Source organism: Corylus avellana, chromosome ca7 (genome assembly GCF_901000735.1).
Source record: "Corylus avellana chromosome ca7, CavTom2PMs-1.0".
Lineage (NCBI taxonomy): Eukaryota > Viridiplantae > Streptophyta > Magnoliopsida > Fagales > Betulaceae > Corylus > Corylus avellana.
In genome coordinates, this window is record NC_081547.1 from 21,971,679 (window position 1) to 21,990,354 (window position 18,676).

At 36.0% G+C, this 18,676-nt stretch overlaps 1 protein-coding gene across 1 annotated transcript; it reads left to right on the plus strand.

Moving 5' to 3' along the window:
• Positions 1-5,014: 5,014 nt before the first annotated feature.
• Positions 5,015-17,715, plus strand: LOC132186222 (uncharacterized). Its single transcript, XM_059600082.1, has 10 exons — positions 5,015-5,468; positions 6,636-6,701; positions 6,834-7,014; positions 7,133-7,329; positions 11,165-11,215; positions 11,363-11,454; positions 12,409-12,524; positions 16,312-16,406; positions 16,693-16,797; positions 17,239-17,715. The coding sequence occupies exons 1-10, from the start codon at positions 5,136-5,138 to the stop codon at positions 17,374-17,376; spliced, it is 1,374 nt and encodes a 457-aa protein (XP_059456065.1). The 5' UTR covers positions 5,015-5,135; the 3' UTR covers positions 17,377-17,715.
• The last annotated feature ends 961 nt before the right edge of the window (positions 17,716-18,676 follow it).

Here is an 18,676-nt window from a genome sequence, read left to right on the forward strand (position 1 = left end):
CTCATATATTTATAAATCACATGCAACGATGTAAGGTTATAGTTCATCATTTGATAATATCGTCATGAATGTAGTATATATATAATATATGTTGTAGTAAGAGAACCACGTCATAATTCAACTCCATAATGTTTATCCAAGCCATTAACCCCTTCTTGGCAAGTTAGTCCTGTTCAGAGAGACATGTAATACAATATCAGTATCTCGAATATTATATGTTGTAACAACTCCGATGGAAAAATCAATTAAATGGTAATTGACCCCATAATTCGTCTTCCAACCCTATCCCTCACGGGACAAGACTCAAAGATCATAATCTCTCTTATAAGAGAGAATTCAGCGTAAGAATTTTAAACTATAGGGATAGATAGCAATAACTAAAACAACAATACATTCATACACCAAAGTAATCAAAAGACCTCATGATATAAATACGTCACCAAAAGTATCGGTCGACAGACCGTCATAGCATATTACAAACCACAAGATAATCGTCTTACAAAAAATATAAAAAGATCAAATCCTAAGTTTGAGTAATGCCAAAGAGATGAAATCTCGATCATTGCCTTCCGTGTATTTTCTCCATCATCCCACATGGATATCAGTCAAACAGGGTCCATGCCTTCAAAAACAACTCAGATCCGGTCCTGAGCAATCACCCAAGTCAGGTCTGTAGGCATCCTCTTCTATGCTAACTAAATCGCGCAACTATTTATAATGAAGGAGGAAAAACATACAAAATAAGGGGGTGAGTCCAAGGACTTAGTGAAAGTTAATGCACATAATACCCATGTCATTTTAGTAATGAACTCTGTTTGGTAAAGTATGTAGCAGTTTTGTCATGATAGTTATTCAGGAATGCAATATAGATATAATACATGCTTATAATCATAAGTTATAGTGATATTTCAATAGTATGGTCTACCCGAGATATTACACATTCTCGACAGGGTTGACGCTATCCTGAGGGACCTATAATACAATATCGGTGTTCCGAATATTGTATGCTACCGTCCATAACACTAGCAGTCTAACCGAGTCTGACCTCGAGTGGCCCATGCTACTAATGATATCCGTCCTTTGGTGACCGCCCGTTAAGGCTGCACCGGTCACGAACAATGATTGGATCTAAGGCCCATATATCACACACTCATTTGACCATAAAGTTAACATATAAAGTAAGCCCATGGCCATTATCCCGCACGTACCGGTGTACCATGTCATATGATGCAATTAATTTCGTCCGTATTTTCATGCATGCTTTTACAAGTCTCTATATCATTATCTTTGTTAAGTAGCACATTTTCACAAAAAGCTAGAGTTCATTTGCAACAAAGTGTATATCGTGAGAGTTGTAGATATGCATGTTTTGGTACACAAAATAGTTGTGCAATACAGGAAAATAAATGGTGAGCATTATGTGAGTTAAAACTCACCTAGGTTGAATAGGTTCTCCGAGTATCCTTCCAAGGGTTCTAGGCTTTCCAAATCTATGGAAAACCTCCCATTAGTCCTAAGTCTACAAACCCTAGACTCGAAAGCAGGGGTCGTTGGGTGGTTGCCCAAAAAGGTCATTCCCTGAACGACCTTGGTCGAGTGCTCGACCTAGAGACGAGCGTTTGTCCAATGAGGTTCATGTAGAACCTCATTTGACCCACTTGCTTCCCGAGCCTTCCTTTGACTAGTCCTAAGGCCAAAAAGGTTTCTAGCAATTCCTAACCAACATAATGCCTTCTAATAACATGACTACGTCTAATGGAAAGAATGACTAAACAAGTTTAAGCGTACAACTCCTAAGTATTAGCAGTAAGCTACTAAAGCAATAAGTACGCTAACAACCTAACAAACCTCAATAAAAGAAAGGTAGAGATTACCTCAAGCGAGTTCCTCCAAGAAGATTCCTCCTTCTTCACAAAACCTCACAAAATAGACTAACAGGGCTTCCCCAAGGTTTCTAAGGCTGAAAAATTTGAATGAGATTTTGGGGTATTTATAGGGGAAGTGGTTGAGAGCAAAATGGTGAATAATAGAAAAGGATCTAGCACTCGTGGTACTACAGGGGCGAGCGCTCGTGTACTGTAGCTCAGAGGGGTGAGAGTTGCAGGTGGCACACACAGGTAAAAACCAGTGGTCAGCAAAAAGTCAACGAGTGCTCGTCCTGGTCCCCATATGAGCACTTGTCTACAGTTGCCAGGCGAGTACTCGTGTGTGGTCCCCCACACGAGCATTCGTCTGCTGTAGCTTCAAAATCCGAAAATGCCCCTCCATGTGTCCCTTATGACCTAAAGTCCAATTAACCCCCTAGTTAAAATTTCCTAAGCCTAATTAATTATTTGGGTCACTACATATGCGTATTGTTCATCACTAGCAGCCTAACAAAGTCCAACGTCGGGTGGTTCACTCTGCTAATAACGTCATCTATAGCAACCACCACTCAAATATGGTTCCGTTGGCAATGAAACAGCCATTGGAACCAAGGCTAAACATAAACATAAACATAAACATAAACATAAACATAAACAATTTTTTATCATATGGTTACCCTTATAATTTTAGTAAACTCATCACCATTATCCCGCACATATCAATGTACCATGTTATACGATAAAATTCATTTTTCATTGTCTTTACATGCATGCATTTACAAACTCATCATTTTCATTATCATGTTTATTCATCATTCATTTTCACAAAATATAATTCACGATAATCTAAAATGTGTTTCATGAGAGTTATAAACATGCATGTTTGATATATAAAATAATCATTCTATGCGGAAAAAATAATAATAAGTATCCATGTGAGTTTTACTCACTTGTATCTCAAGGCTCCTCCACAAAATCCATTAGATGCTCCACAATCTCGAAATCTGAGAAAAGACCTACCATTAGTTTTAAACTTGAACTAAAACAAGCCCTAAATCCTAATACACTCAAAATAGACTTTATGTATGGCCTTTGAACATTTGGACAGGGAGAATCGAACATTTGACCACAACATCAAACGTTCGGTGAAAGAAGGTTGAACTTTTGGTGCTGGGTAGAAAGCCCATTTCTAACCAAAAATTAGCAAACCCACTTCTATGCAAGTCCTAAGGTCTTAACATGTTCTCTAACAGAGTCCTAAGCTTTAATAACACATCCATGCAAAAAGAACTACATCCAATATTATTAATATGCTAATCCTTCTTTAACTAGTTTTTAAGGCAAAACTAACAAGAGATTCAAAAGCGAGGTTGAGAAACCAACTACACAGAAAACAAGCAACTTAATAACATTATTAAGAACTTAATAACTAGTTTTTAATGACAACATTATGACGAGGATATCAATAGGCTTTTCTAAGCTTCAACGTCATGATGTGGTTCTAACAAAAGTAGGCAAAAACCTCTCCAAGCTCTATTGTAATGCCGGTTTTCTAACCTGCTTTTGATGACGTCAAGCATTGACAATTTTGAGCTTCTTTGTCGTGACGGTCTTTTAGGTGGTGTTTGGTAAATGGGTTGGCCTAGACACTGTAGTTGATGTAGATTGATGTGAAAAAAAATAAGAATGTTTGGTATAAAAAAAATGAAAAAGTGGTATGGAAAAGTGAAAAAATTTTGTTTTATAGTAATTTTTTTATTTGAATAATAATAAAAAGTGAATGATTTGATATAAAAAGTAAAAAAGTTAGAATGTTTTGATGTTAATTTTTTTGGGAAATGGTGATGAATAGTATCTAGGCTAACTCCAACTCTTTTACCAAACAAGGCTTTAAAGAAAGTACATCAACACATTTTTGTACTTCCAGATGAGAGATGTCATGACGGCCTTATGACGGTTATCTCATGAAAATACATAGAACCCTATAAAAACCATACTATCACACCAAAAATTTGGGAGATGAAAAGATATGGAAGTATGGTTTTGAACATTAAATAAGACCAATTTCTAGAATCTAACAGTCTCTCCCTTGGCGATTCAGTGAAAAAATCCAAGGACATTAGAGACAGACTTAAATTAGCTACAAATCAATCTAATAATTGCCAAGTTTACCTAAAGCATGTGAAAAATACATGTTTCCTTATTAATACTCTTAAAAAAATATGTGAAAAGCATATGCTTTTAAAAAAACATATGCTTCTGGCATGTTAAGGGACACTCAGCAATTTTATTTTATTGGTTTGTATCTAATTGCTACAAATCAATTTGTAGCTAATTTTTGTCCTTTAGGAACTAACAGAAAGCCAATAATTACAATCTCACCCAGCCTAACAAACCACTCCTATATTGCATGTGTTGTTGTTTAGATTTTATGTTGCTTGTTTGGGTTCATTAATGGGTATCCTCTTCTTCTTTTCTTTTTTTTATTCAATGTCGGGGAAAGGGAAAGGGAAAGGGGAATTACTAGAAAATAAAAAACAAAGGCCACATAGATTTTTTAAGAACTATTGGGAATGGGTCAAATAAATGACTCGGCCCATCAAACGACCTGAAACCACTAAAATATGCCGTAATAAAAGGCAAAGTTCCGTAAATAGAACAAAACCCAAAAGGGTTTGCTGCATGATCATCAGTCGGCTGAAGAAACCAAACAAGACACTCATTGGTCAAAAGAAAGAAGAAAAACTCTGTAAAAAAAAAAAAAAAAAAAAAAATTCCAACACAACAAACTAGCCAAAAAAGAAAAACAAGGAATAAAAAATAAAGAGAAAATTAAAACGACAGTAAATTAAATCCCAATAGATTCGGTGGATGGTTTGACCGAATAAGACTCTACTAATAATATTAAAAAAGCACATAATAAGCACCTAATAAAAGGACACTTGACAATTTATTAGAAGTTTTTGTTGGAAAATTTTGCCCCAACTTTTTTTAAGTTGGAGGTATGTTTAGGGACTATTTAATGGTTGATTTTTTATTTTTTAAAAAGAAGAATTGGAAAGGACGAGAGAACACTGGTCAGCATTTTTCATATTATTATTATTATTTTGTTTTTCATTCTAATATTAGGCTTTACTCTTGGTAGACGGTCCACGAGTGACGAGTACACCTTTGATATCGCTTGATTCCAGATAGACCCGATAAACCCTCACTCGCTCTCTCTCGAAAATCTAAAACCCCAAACCACAAACCTCACCAGCTCGAGCGACCATGGCTTCGATAACAGCGGACCTGGCCACCACCTTCCTCACACTCACCGCTCGCCACCGGAACCAACTCTCCCAGCTCCGAGCCACCGTCCTTCCCTTTCTACTGTCACCGAAGACCCGCCCATCCCAATCTCTACGCTTCACCACGTCGTCATTTAGCTCCAGAATTATCGCTGTGGATTTCGCTAGGCCCAGAGGAGGCTTGCGCCGGTTAACGATAGCTGCCACCGCCACAACGACGCCGCAGAGCGAAGGCTCCGATGTCTCCACGAAGATTCCACCCGATGATCGGATTCCGGCCACTATAATTACCGGATTCCTAGGCTCTGGAAAGGTATCTGTTTAATTTGGTTTTAATCATTTGGGCCAAATATTAACTCAATTTTTAGTTTTTCGTTCTAGTGCAGTGCAATTTCCTGAAATAAGCTTAAATGATTTATCTGAGGGCGATGTTTGATACTCTTAATTCTGTCAAACATTCAAAGATGCTGCGTGATGCTCCCAACTAACTCTTAGATTAATTATTTTTAAATAAAAAAAAAATCAAATGGTTGATTGGGAGTCCTACGTCAACATGAATATTGAATAGAATTATAGTATCCAGCATTTCTCTTATTTATTTATTTTTGAGTAATGCTACATAACACATAAACATCCCACAAAGCTGATGTGAATCTCTGTAAAAGGTGGTAAGCAAAGAAAACTAGCTACTAGACATTGCCACGACAGCATTATGGGATGTTTGTGTGGTATGTATTAGTCTTACTTTTTATATGTATTGTGTGAGAAAATGTGACTTCGAAAGTGACGGTTAAAATTGGAAGTAGCTTGTTGTTTTGAAAAGGTAGTGCTTCTTCAAAAGTGCTTTGGAAATGAATGTTAGCTGGTAAACCTATTATCAAATTTCGGAGGTATGGTATCTCAGCAATGAAAAATATTTGTAGCTTTTTACAAGCCTTAATGAGGTTAAATTCTGATAGCGATGCCACCATTGCGTGTGTTGCTTATGACCTATGCGGTTTGCTAGTGATATTCATATGTGAAGAAATATTGTAGAGTAAATTTTGTCAATGAGCTCTGGCTTAAACAGAACTTCCTCTCATCTTAAGAACATGATGGTGGGAAAAAAAAATAAAAAAAGATGGAAATTTCCTACAAACTGAGTTGTGAGAAAACTCCTCAAACCTAGTTTTTAAAAGTACCATGTGTCCCTTAGACACATGTTTTTTTAATAGCATTATTAAAAAAAAAAAAAAAGTGTTCAAATACATGACACTTTTAGAGTCTGGGTTGTAGAATATGTGTTCAAACATAACACTTTTAGAGACTGGGTTAGAGGAATTGCTACATCCCAGTCTATAGAAAATTTATATCCTAAAAAGATGGCATAGGAAATTGTGAGGTCATGTTGGCTGTGCTAATGAAACTTTTAACTTGTTTCTTCTATAGTGTTTGCACATATAAGTACTTATATTGCTATGCTTTTATGCGAATTGAGCAGACAACATTACTGAACCATATCTTGACTGCGGAGCATGGGAAGCGAATTGCAGTCATTGAGAATGAGGTATGAGGTCAAATCTTGCTCTCTCTAATGTTCTGTGCAGTCGTGCATATTGTGAAGCCCAAGTTGGTAATTAATAGTTAAAGGTGATTTTTAAGTCCTGTATCATATCATGTTCTTTTCTTGAATTTGCAGTACGGGGAAGTAGACATTGATGGTTCTTTAGTTGCTGCAAAAACTACTGGGGCTGAAGATATTGTCATGTTAAATAACGGCTGCCTTTGCTGCACTGTGAGGGGCGATCTTGTGAGGATGATTTCGGAATTGGTCAATAAGAAGAAAGGGAGATTTGATCATATAGTAATAGAGACTACAGGTAGTGAGACTGCTTATGCTCAAGATAATTAACTTAGTTTATGCATTGGGAATTGCACAGTTATTTTCTACTTTTACTCCTTTGTAATACTTGCTGAGATTTGTCTGCTACTTTGCAGGATTGGCGAATCCGGCTCCTATCATCCAGACATTTTATGCTGAGGATCAGGTGTTTAACGATGTCAAGTTGGATGGTGTTGTAACATTGGTTGATGCTAAACATGTTGGATTTCACCTGGATGAAGTTAAGCCAAAAGGAATAGTCAATGAGGCTGTAGAACAAATTGCTTATGCTGACCGTATCATAGTGAATAAGGTACATGTGATTACTATATTCTTTTTGCACACCAGACATAGAGCTTAGTCATCTAATTTTTTTGATGATAAGCAATGTCTTATTAGATAAAAAAGAGATCTTAAGTGTTCAGGAATGGAGAAGGTCCACCTAAAGAACACATGCAAAATTCAGCCTGTCTATGAAACCTAAAATAGAAGAAAACTGGATGCAGTCAGAAGTAAAGTATCCATTTATACAATGATCCCACAAATAAAGACTTCAACTGAAGCATGGAAAACTCATCAAACATAGAGGAGTAGCACTCCATACTGGTCCATTTATATCCATTCAAACAAACATTTCCATCAAAAAGGAAGAAAAAGGAAAAACACATCAATGACCTTTCAAAGGCATCACATCCTGAACGGCAAATAAAGAGAAAGCAAAAGACCACAAATCTCTGATAATAGAGTGATCAAGTAATAGATGTTCAGCTGCTTCTCCAATAGACTTACATGTACAAATTCAATGCACAGGAATCATATTCCTTTTGATGAGATTATCTACTCTTAAAATCTTTCACAATGCACATGTCTGGGAAAAAAGAAACAAAGGCAACCTTCTTGGTGAGTTTGTTGAGCCAAACACTCTTCCAAGGGAACATCAAATTTTCCATTGCACATAAACTTCCAAATCAACCCACCTTCCCCCCCTACTCCCTCTTGGGAGACTAGAAGATAATATATCCATAAGTGAATATACTAATTCTAGTTTCAAATTAAGATTCCACAAACAAATCCTCCCATATTCAAATGCCACCAAAAAAGAATAAACACAAGGATATCTATAATTGGCAATAAAAAAAATCAGTATAAGGGCGTTTTATAGCAAAATCGTCGCATCACACATTGTTCAAAAGTGAACTTTCCTATTGTTTCCCACCACAAATTTAACAGATTCAAAAAGCTGCTGGCAATTTGGCCTTTATGCTTTTGCACAGGTTACGCCCACAAAACCTCCAAAACAAATTTGCCAACCATTGGCCCCAAAATTCTCTGTATTTCACCGAAATCTCCATAAATGATCCCTTTTCTCAACAACGCACCACAACCGTATGTCTAACACAGCTTGATTAAAAAAGGGCTTACCTTCTTGGTTCCCAATCCTTTAAACAAAAGAGGCCAATAAACCACATTCCAACTAGGGGTGAAAAGGCGGGCGATTAATAACCGTCCGCTAACCGCCTAGACAGTTGCGGTTAACGGTTAGTGGTGCTTTTAAAACCACTAACCACTTATATATATATTAAAAATATAAAAGTTATTTACAAAAAAAAAATGACACTGAATATAGTATATAATTTATTGTCAAAAAAAAAGAGGATACAAAATAGGGAAAAGCAAGAATGATCTTTAATTTGTTTGTATGTGAATTAAGAAAAAAGAAAAAGCTTGAAAGTAAAAATGATTTACGAATCCCATGCAATTAAGAAAAAAGAAAAGAAAAGAAAAAAAATCCCCCATTGCTAACTTGAAATATGACTGAGAAATTTAGAAGGTGGAAAGAAAAAGAACAAAACACTGATGGAATGCATGCAGTTTTCCTGCAAGAAGAACAAAGTTTGGACATTTTCTCTTTATTTTCCCATATTTTGCTACTGATGATAAATAAAATCCATTTGGTTAGCAAAGCAGGAATTTAATTTCTAAAGACAAATGTATCTAGTGTGCTAAGAAACCAAGTGCACACCAAATCCCCATTTTAGTTAGGAAAAAAAAAAAAAGAAAAAAAAGTGCACACTAGCCCCCCAACCCCAAGTCCAACAACTTGTCCCACATTGCTAAGAAACCAATGCTCTTCAACATTCCTTATCTATAAAAGGGACTTTAGCATTCCTTTGTGAAATCATGTGGACTGCTTAGTAGGCTCAAGCCTCAAGCCTCAAGCCATAAATCGGCTAGGTTCAAGCCCATAGATAAGCCGGCTTCTTAAGCCGTTTTATTTTATTTATAGTTTAATTTTTTTAAAAAATTTATATGAGCTGGGTGGGTGTCAAGTTGAGCTTGTTTGGCTTGTTTAATTGGCGAGCCGAGCTTGAGTACTCGACTTGTTTGGCCTGTGAGTTTGAGTTTGCACAAGGAATTTTTATTGGTGAGCTGAGCCAAGCTCAAATTTCTAAAAAAAAAAATTCCATCAAAAAAGGTTAACCGCTAACCGTTTAAATAACCACCTAGGCAGTTACGGTTTGCGGTTTTAACCAATAACCGCTAACCATAACCGCCTTTTCACCCCTAATTCCAACACACCAAGTGCCTAACAGAGCTTAAGCATATTTATAATACTCTTTGACTCTTAATCTACTAGAACTAGGACTCCTAATTTGATGAGTATACTAAATCCTAATAATACCCAATAAAATACTAACTTTTACTCAAAGAAAATGAGCTCAAGATTCTTAGGAACTTTTAGAAAGTTCTAGACTGAATCAATTATTAAAATACCGTTGATTTTCAGGTATCGCATAAAATTACAGAGTTGCTCCTAGTTATAAAACAAACCATAAATCGTGAAATAAAGACTCAATTTTTTTTTAAAAAAAATCAAACATCCTAGACTCCTAATGGCTTAGACAAACCATGCAAGTCTTGATCCAATATGATATTGCGTGCGAGCCACTACATATTTGCAAGTATATCCATATTCTTTCTCGATTTTTTCTTTGATCCCTTTTTCAGTGCATTGCTGGCTCATGCATCCACAACCATGCAATGTGGCCTTAGGCTCTAGAAATCTACATGCCATCAAGTTTAATATATATATATATATTAAGTAAGTTATATATATGAGTTATATATATGGGTCTTGGGTTTCGGGTGGGAGGGCTTGTGTCTTAGGGCTTTTTTGTTGTATCGATTTGTGTGGGTTTTGAGGGCTTTTGGGCTTCTCTAGGTGTTTGTTTTTGGAGGTTTTTGGGTGGGTCTATTGGGGTTCTTTTGTGGGTGAGCTTCGGGTTCTTCTCTTTCTTTTTCTTTTTCTAGTTGGGTGTTTCCGCTTGTATACTTCCAGTGTAAGTAGGGGCACCTTGCGCTTTTAATAAAACTTGATTAGTACTTATAAAAAAAAAAAAGTTAACACAGCTGCTTACATTGAATTACAGCACAGTACCAGCTCGACTGCAAGAGTTTGAGCGGTGCAAGATAGATTGTGCTGTACTGAGATGGGTGTTTAATTGATGTCTTAGACATGAAAAGATTTGGCTTTAATGTTTTTTTTTTCATAAGTAATTGATATATCATTAAAAGTGTGAGCCGTAAGGTGCTCCTAGGTACATAGGAAGTATACATGAGAAATCACTTAACTAGAAGGAGAAAGGAGAACAAAGAAATCTTGATAACTAATTACCAAAGGAGAAACAAAAGCTGTCGTTCAAAGATACAAAGTATAAACTAGGAGCCCTTTATCTTGTGTTTGTGATGCTAGGGTTTTCATAATAATATCACAGATTTATGATGAAAGTTTTACTTGAGGATATAATTTATTTGCTCTTACTGAACCCCAAGGGGTTGGCTCAAGTGGTAAGGGCCTTGATCTTGGTGGTATTTCATTAGGTCTAAGGTTTGAATCTTATTGGGTGTAAACAATTCATTAGGACCAGCCCGCCGGCAAAGCCGGAGTATTACCCTATTCGTGTGAAGGGGGTGCTTTACACGGGTCCTATTCGTGTGAAGGGAGTGCTTTACACGGGTCCAAGGTTTACCCAACAAGGGTGGTTATACAAAGTGGCACTGTCTTGAAGGGGTTTCTCGTTATTAAAAAATTAATAATAAAAAAAATTATTTGCTCTTACTGATTTTCTTATCCTCATTGCAACTAGACTGATCTTGTTGGTGAGCCAGAAGTTGCTTCTTTGGTCCAGCGAATAAGGGTTAGTATCATCCCCTCCTTTTATTTTATTATACTTAATAGTTTTATTGTTTTTTGTTTTCATAATTTAATATTGGCTTTTAATTTTCTAAACAATTTCTGCAATTTGAGTACTCTATTGATGTTGATGTTGTATGTTTGAGCACAGAAAATAAATCGCATGGCTCATTTAAAGCGGACAGAGTTTGGAAAAGTTGACTTGGATTATGTTCTTGGGGTTGGAGGCTTTGATTTGGAGAGGTAATCTTTCATTCACTTGTTTGGAATGGTTCTATACCTTACAAATCTTAGTGGCTTCATATTTAGTGCATTCCCTGCCTTTTTGTTTGAAACCAGTTTCTTTATCTATATATTGTTATTTAGATCCATCATTTTACACATGTATCACCATACCATTTTGCTCTAGGGCTCAAAAAATTTTGGTCATGTTTTGGCAAACTTTCGCAAAACACTTTTTAGCTTTTTGAACACTGAAAAACACTTTTTAAACAATGGTTAACCAAATGAGGTTTCAGATGTGGCCCCCACCACTAAAAATATTTTAAAACAAAAGACAAAACACTTTTCAGAAAACAAAATACAAAACACTTTTTAGAAAACTTACCCCACCTTCATATATGAATTTTTTAAAAACACGTTTACTTTTTTTTGGAGCTGCCATTGCCGCCAAAAAATTTCAAAATGGAGGTTGGGCTACACCAGTGGGGCGCCCCTTCGGTAAAGTGATTACTCCCTCCCCACTCCAGCATCCACCCCTTTTCCACTGCAATGGGTGGTGGGGAGAACTCCACCACCCTCATGCACCCTCTGGTTTGTGTTTCCCACCCCATAGCAGAGGGTAGAGCCTATGATAGGCCTCCCAACCCCCCCCCCCCCCCCCCCTCTCTCTGTAGGGGTGGCAACCTCCACCCATCGCGTACAAGGGTGGGCAGCTGTCACCTATGGAGGTCAGCCTTTATTAGTCCCAAATTTTTTGTTTCTATTTTTTTTTTTGGGTGTTTTTTGTTTCTTCTATGTTTTGAAAGTTAAAGCAGAACACTTTTTTCAGTTTTATGCATGTCTCGTTTATTTAGACTTATTTGTTGGCACCATTTTAGTAGCATACTTTGTCATTCACAAAGACATACTCAGTTTCACTTGAGCACGAATTGGTGATTTTGGGGTTGTAGGCTAATATTACTGGAATCTTGCCAGGATTGAGAGTGTTGTCAATGAGGAAGGTGAAAAGAAAGATCATGACCATGATCATCATCACGACCATGATCACCATGACAATCATCATCATGACGGTGACCATGACCATAAGCACGGTAACTTGATTGAGTAATTATTGGCCTTTGCATGCACATTTAATGTTATCTTCTTTATTAATGGCCTGATATTGTATCAGCAATGGATATGTGTTGTTCCAACAAAAATTATTGTTCTAGAAGCCATGTATTAATGGTGTTTTCTAATTTCCTGTTTGTTTGTAGTCAAGTGAGAGCCGTTGTTGACTTGCATGTACATAAAATGTTATTTTCTTTATTTATTATCTTATGTGTTGTATCGCAATGGATATGCATTGTTCTAACAATTTGTGGTAGGTGTTAATGGTGGTTTTCTGCTTTCTTATTGTTTGTTTGTAGTCAAATAAGAGCTTTGCATGTGCATATAATGTTGTTTTTTTCCTTTATTAGCTGATGCTGTGTATCAGGAAAGGATATGTGTTGTTCTAACAATTTGTTGAATATGTTGCTGCGATTTTTCTGGTTTCTTGTTCTTTGTTTGTTGTCAAAGTTCGACTGGACAGTCCATGAAAATTTTTAGATATTTTTAGCTAATTCCCTGTTAATATTCACTGTCACCTTTGCTTTTGAGATTCTTTATCCTTAATAGCAGTTGTTTAAGTTTCTGTTATCTAGGCATATTTTCTCTGGAGATTTTTTAAGGATCTTAACAATTCTGTGATAAATTATAATCCCTGGTGAATCCAGAAGAGATCTTAGGAGATTAGCAGGCCTTAACAATTTCATTAAGAGTTCTAATCTATGACATGACCATTTTAACTTCATGACAACTGCTATTATAACATAACACAAGAACTACTAAGTAAAGTCCACATGCCATCCTCAAAACTACCATCTAATTAACAATAATTTTTTTTTAAAAAAAAAAAGGTAAAAAACCAGGCCACCCCCTTCAAATCTTCCTTCGACTTCTTAGCCTGAAACATCTATCATTTATGAATTCCATATATAAAACGAGATAAGTAACCTTTTTTATATGTTTTTATTAGATCGATCTGTATCGTAGCATGTCTGTTCAAGAATTTTGGAATTCTTTAACGCTTTAAGATCAATCTCATCAGATCAGAATCGAGGCTTAGAGAAATGAGGGAATTTATTTTTTACCTGAATGAGAGCTAGGGTTCTGAAAAGGACGAGTCCAAAGAAGAAACATCGTCATTCTCGCCATCTCTTAATCCCTGCTGCAAAACCTCACTCCGAATTTTGCCGGCCAATGAGTACCAATTCTAAAGAGGTAAAGTCCAGAAAAGAAATGGCTAGGGGGTGGCCGAGCCACCCCTAGTTTTTAAGTTTTGTTTTTTTTCAAAAATAAAAAATAAATTATTTTTTTCTTCGAATTTATAGCGGTATAACAACGTTTTGGTAGCTTGGAAAGAGACATTGTCCCAATTAAAAGTTTGTCAGTTGACTTCAAATGTGTGCTCCATTATTAGAATATCTGAAGATTGAATAGAAAATAGATGCATGCCACTTATTCATTATGGAAATTATGTTGGAACACTTTCCATGAGGGTCTGGCTATAATTGATTCTTAGGAGCTTACTTGAACTGTATTTTGTCTCTGCAAGTCCCTGCGCATACATGTTTGTAGTTCTTTTTTTGGTCCCTTTTTTTTTTTTCTTTTCAGGGAAGACCGGGGGGAGGATTGGTCGCAACCAACATTGTGTTTTAGGTAATGAACTTGGCTGCAGGTTCTCACCATGATAAAACTCCAAAGCAGAGCATTCCACTTTGTTTGACACCAACTAAGATTCTTACTTTGGATGATCTTAGGAGAAGACAAGTCATCCTGGTTAATCGGTGTTGTCTTTGTAAATTGGATGGGAAATCCGTTGATCATCCCCTCCTCCACTGCGAGGTGGCTTGCGCCTTATGGAACACAATATTAAGTTGATTTGGGCTTTCCTGGGTTATGCCTAACAATGTGGTGGACGTAATGGCTTGTTGGTGGTTTGGGAATAACTTAAGGAGTGCACTCGCCTGGAAGATGGTTCATTTTTGCCTTATGTGGTGCATATGGAGGGAAAGAAACAATAGGAATTTCGATAATCTTGACTTTGGAGAAGCTCAAGTCCTATTTCTTTTTTTCCCTCTTCACTTGGACATCTGCTTATTTAGCTCCTTTAGTTATTAGCTATTTAGATGTCCTTGCTCTATTTTCTCCCTAGTCTCAGGCGTTTTCTTGTATACTTCCTATGTACTAGGGTTGCGCTCCTTGCGCTTTTTGATATATACAACATTACTTATTAAAAAAAAAAACTATTGCATCTCTTCAAATGCTAGAAAATGCGGCAAAATTGCATGAAAGATCAACAGATGATGATTCGAACGCTTGGAGAGGGCAGACTGTAGGTCCACTGCTTTGTAGTGTTCTAGATGTAGTTAGGGATGATTGTAACTGCTGATTAACAATGGATTTCATTGTATTTAAGGTGGAAGCTCAGATTTTTGTGAGCTGCCCTTCCTTTACACTGGTTTTTTGTCTTATTAACTTTAAACTTGTGGTAGTGATGGCTTCACCGGTTGGAATGAGGATATTGTTATGAAGTAATTAATGTATAGAATTAATAAAAGACAAAACGTAGTGTCCTTATAAAGAGAGTCCACACTAAAGAATACAACACCCACCCTCATATTGCCTGTTTTCAGTGTTGCATACTCTAGCCATTAAAATGAATGTATCTCAGTCATTTTTCCTCTCAATGTTAAGAATCTGTAGATAATATGGAATGGGTTTGATGTTCTTCCATTTTAGGCTTTTTGCAGTTCCCTGGGCTTGAAATCGTTCACTACCATGTTCTTTGAGAAGAACTTCTGCCTTGATTTCCTGTGACTGTTTATTTTTAAAGAGGTTTTATGCTCTGTTGCAGCTCTTTAGATCAAGTCATTTTGTGTGCATTTATTTAATTATCCCTAAATGTACAACTTGAATAAAGGAATTTTAAGAGTGGATTTCTTTAGGAGCTGAAATATATGTAGCCAATTTATAATCTGGTTTATCATAACAAAATCAAGAATATGTTAAAAGTTGAAGAACAAGTAACTTGGTTAGACTATATAAAGTAAGAAATGTCAAAATGTCAACTATATTTCGTACATGCCTTTAACTTGTTTAACGCTCAAAGTTTGGTAAGGAACTTTTGACTGAGTGCTTAAGCAATAGCGCCACAAGAGACATAATCAACTATATTCACCAAAACAATAATCGATGAATTATGCTTCATGAATTGTGTGCATATCTTAGGTGCAGAATGAGTCTCAAGGTGTGTGTAATGTCTGATATTAGTCCAACTCCACAAAGTGTTACTTAAGCAGCTAGGAAGTGCGTTGGGGCATCTTCCTTGAGCCTTATCTTAAGGCAAGCTAAAAGCTTGAAAAAATACGTGTCGTAGATGCAGATATTGATAGTTACTACTTCCTAGGGTGCTGTGTGTCCAAGGACAGTCAGAGAAAGGTAGCTGTCCAAAATGGCACAACTCTCTGTAAGTGTATGGTCTTCATACCTATGGCACTCTCACTTTCCTTTGTTATGTGTTAATCTTCTTTGGAACTTTCCTGCTTCAATCTGTGGAGATGTGTGATTATTTGTTTTAGTGCCTTGGTCATTAATTAAGATCGAAATTTGCAACTTGTGTTTGTCTTCTACATGTTGTACTGGTGTAATTCTCTTTTTCTTTTTTGGAACAAGTCTCTCTTAGTATATGGACAAAAAAATCAATGCACTAGTGTCATTTTTCTTTTGGTAAGTTTTCTTTTTGCAACAACGTAAACCAATAACAATGCTTTTGGTATGGTACATGTAATGCAGAACATCATGATGGTCATCACTCTCATGATCACAGTCATGATCCTGGTGTTTCTTCTGTCAGCATAGTTTGTGAAGGGAGTCTAGATCTTGAGAAGGTTCGTTCTCCATGCGCACACACATATTGCACTTTTCGTGATTATTGCCTTTATGATTTTGGTATAATCTATTGAATGTTGTGTTGCACCCCTCGTTTTTACCTATCCAAAAAAAAAATAATAATCTATTGAATGTAGCGAACCAAGATGAGCGACAGAGGAGCATTTTTCTGCCTATTTCTTTGAGGATTGAATTCTTAGTTTCAGATAGTCTGGAGATGGTAGATAACTGACAATTTGAGATGATGACCAATCTTTCTTCCCTTTTTTTTTTTTTTTTGTTCAGGCTAACATCTGGCTCGGTACATTGTTGTTGGAACGCAGCGAGGACATATATAGGATGAAAGGTCTTCTATCCGTTCAGGGCATGGATGAGAGATTCGTTTTTCAGGTGGGGTGAAAGAGTTCGAAGTGGCACCTATGTTTGTCTGGTTATTTATAGATGAGTACTTAGTTTTGATTGCTATCTATCTTTATTCAAAGTTATTCTTTGGGTAAGTTCTTTGAGGCTTTGTCACAGTTATATCAATACATAGCTGAAAAGATTTTGATTCAATTTATTCCTCTCTCTTCTTTCACTTGTGAATGTTTGGCTGTAAGACACCAAGGTAGAACTGCAATTTGTATTCAATTAATCGCAGTTCAGTGAAGACCTATTTCAACATCTTCTCTGTTGGCTAGACAGATTTTCAGCATCCCATTAAATTGAGGACCATATTCTCTTGTTAATTTTGGGGCTTTGAGTTTTTGTCTGGCTTAAATCCAAACCTCAAAGAGTCCTTGTGGATTTTGAAAGTGCATAGAGAACTTATTGTTGCTTCTTGTGTTACAGGGAGTCCATGACATATTCCAAGGTTCACCTGATCGGTTGTGGGGCCCAGACGAAGCAAGGACAAACAAGATTGTGTTCATAGGGAAGAACTTGGATGCACAGGAATTAGAAAAGGGTTTTAAATCCTGTTTGCTGTGAGACTAACAGAATGTTTTTTTTATCCGTTTTGAGTCTCCCAAACTAGACTGTTAATGGTCGAAACCTCATGACTGTTAATGGTCTAATGGTGCATATGGAAACTATGTACAACTACTCTGTTAAAATTGTAACAGAGAAATCAATTATTGATCCACTGAGCTGTTAGGAGCCGTCAACAATAGGATTTTCTCTTGGGGTTTTCAACAGTATGGGACTCTCGATGCATAGATTGGGATGTTTTGTAGCTAATTTTTACAAACCAGTCTAATAAGTTGTCAAGTGTTTCTTAGCATGTGAGAAAGCATATGCTTTTTTAATAATGTGTTTCTTACTTGTTTTTTTAATAGTATTAATAAGAAAGCATGTGCTTCTCACATACTTTTGAGATACATCACTTCGTTATACTGGTTTGTAGGAATTAGCTACAAACATGTTTGTAGCTAATTTTTGTTCGTAATTATCTATCTGAACTGCTAACAATTGGACAGATAATGCGATAGATTCCATATAAAAAAAAAAAAAAAAAACAAAAGATTTGAAATACTTTATTGACAAGAAATAATTTGTCACATGATCATTGATCAAGACTCATATCATTAATTGTCAAAATTAGATAAAACTTAAAGAGTAATGGGACAATTTCCCAAAGATATAAATGCAAATGAAAAATAAGCTAATATTTCTTCTTGCAACTGTTTTAGTAGTGCTTCAAGTAAACATCAATTTTATCAACATCTGTGACAGTAAAAATATCAGTAAGAATTTTTTGGTGCAAACCAATACATACCCTAGCATCATAGGTGCATAGGTGATTTGGTAATATAGGTAGTGATTAGACTGGGGATAGTATTGGGACCTCTGCTTATTTTATATATATACATTATACACACAAGGTGTACAACATGGTGGGATGGAGAAGAAAATGACATTTTCATTATGTTACCTACCCAAAGCCGCCACCTCAGGCTCATGTGCTAAAGTCAATTGGTTATTTTATTTTATTTTTTATTTTATTTTTTTTTTTAATGTAGGTGGAGAAATTTTATTCAGTTAAATTCATAGAATTGTCGTGTGTTTTCAAAATGTTATAGAAAAACATGTTTTTTAATATTTTTATTAAAAAATTATGTGTTTCTCACATTCTAATTAAAAAACAAACTTAATTTAAATAAATTAAGAGGGCACGAAATCCAAGTGTCTAATCTATGTTTGGAGTGTAAATATAAAATTTCAAAACTAATATTCCCAAGGGGCAATAAAAATTTTAAAACAAATATTCTCAGAACAATAAAAGTGCAGC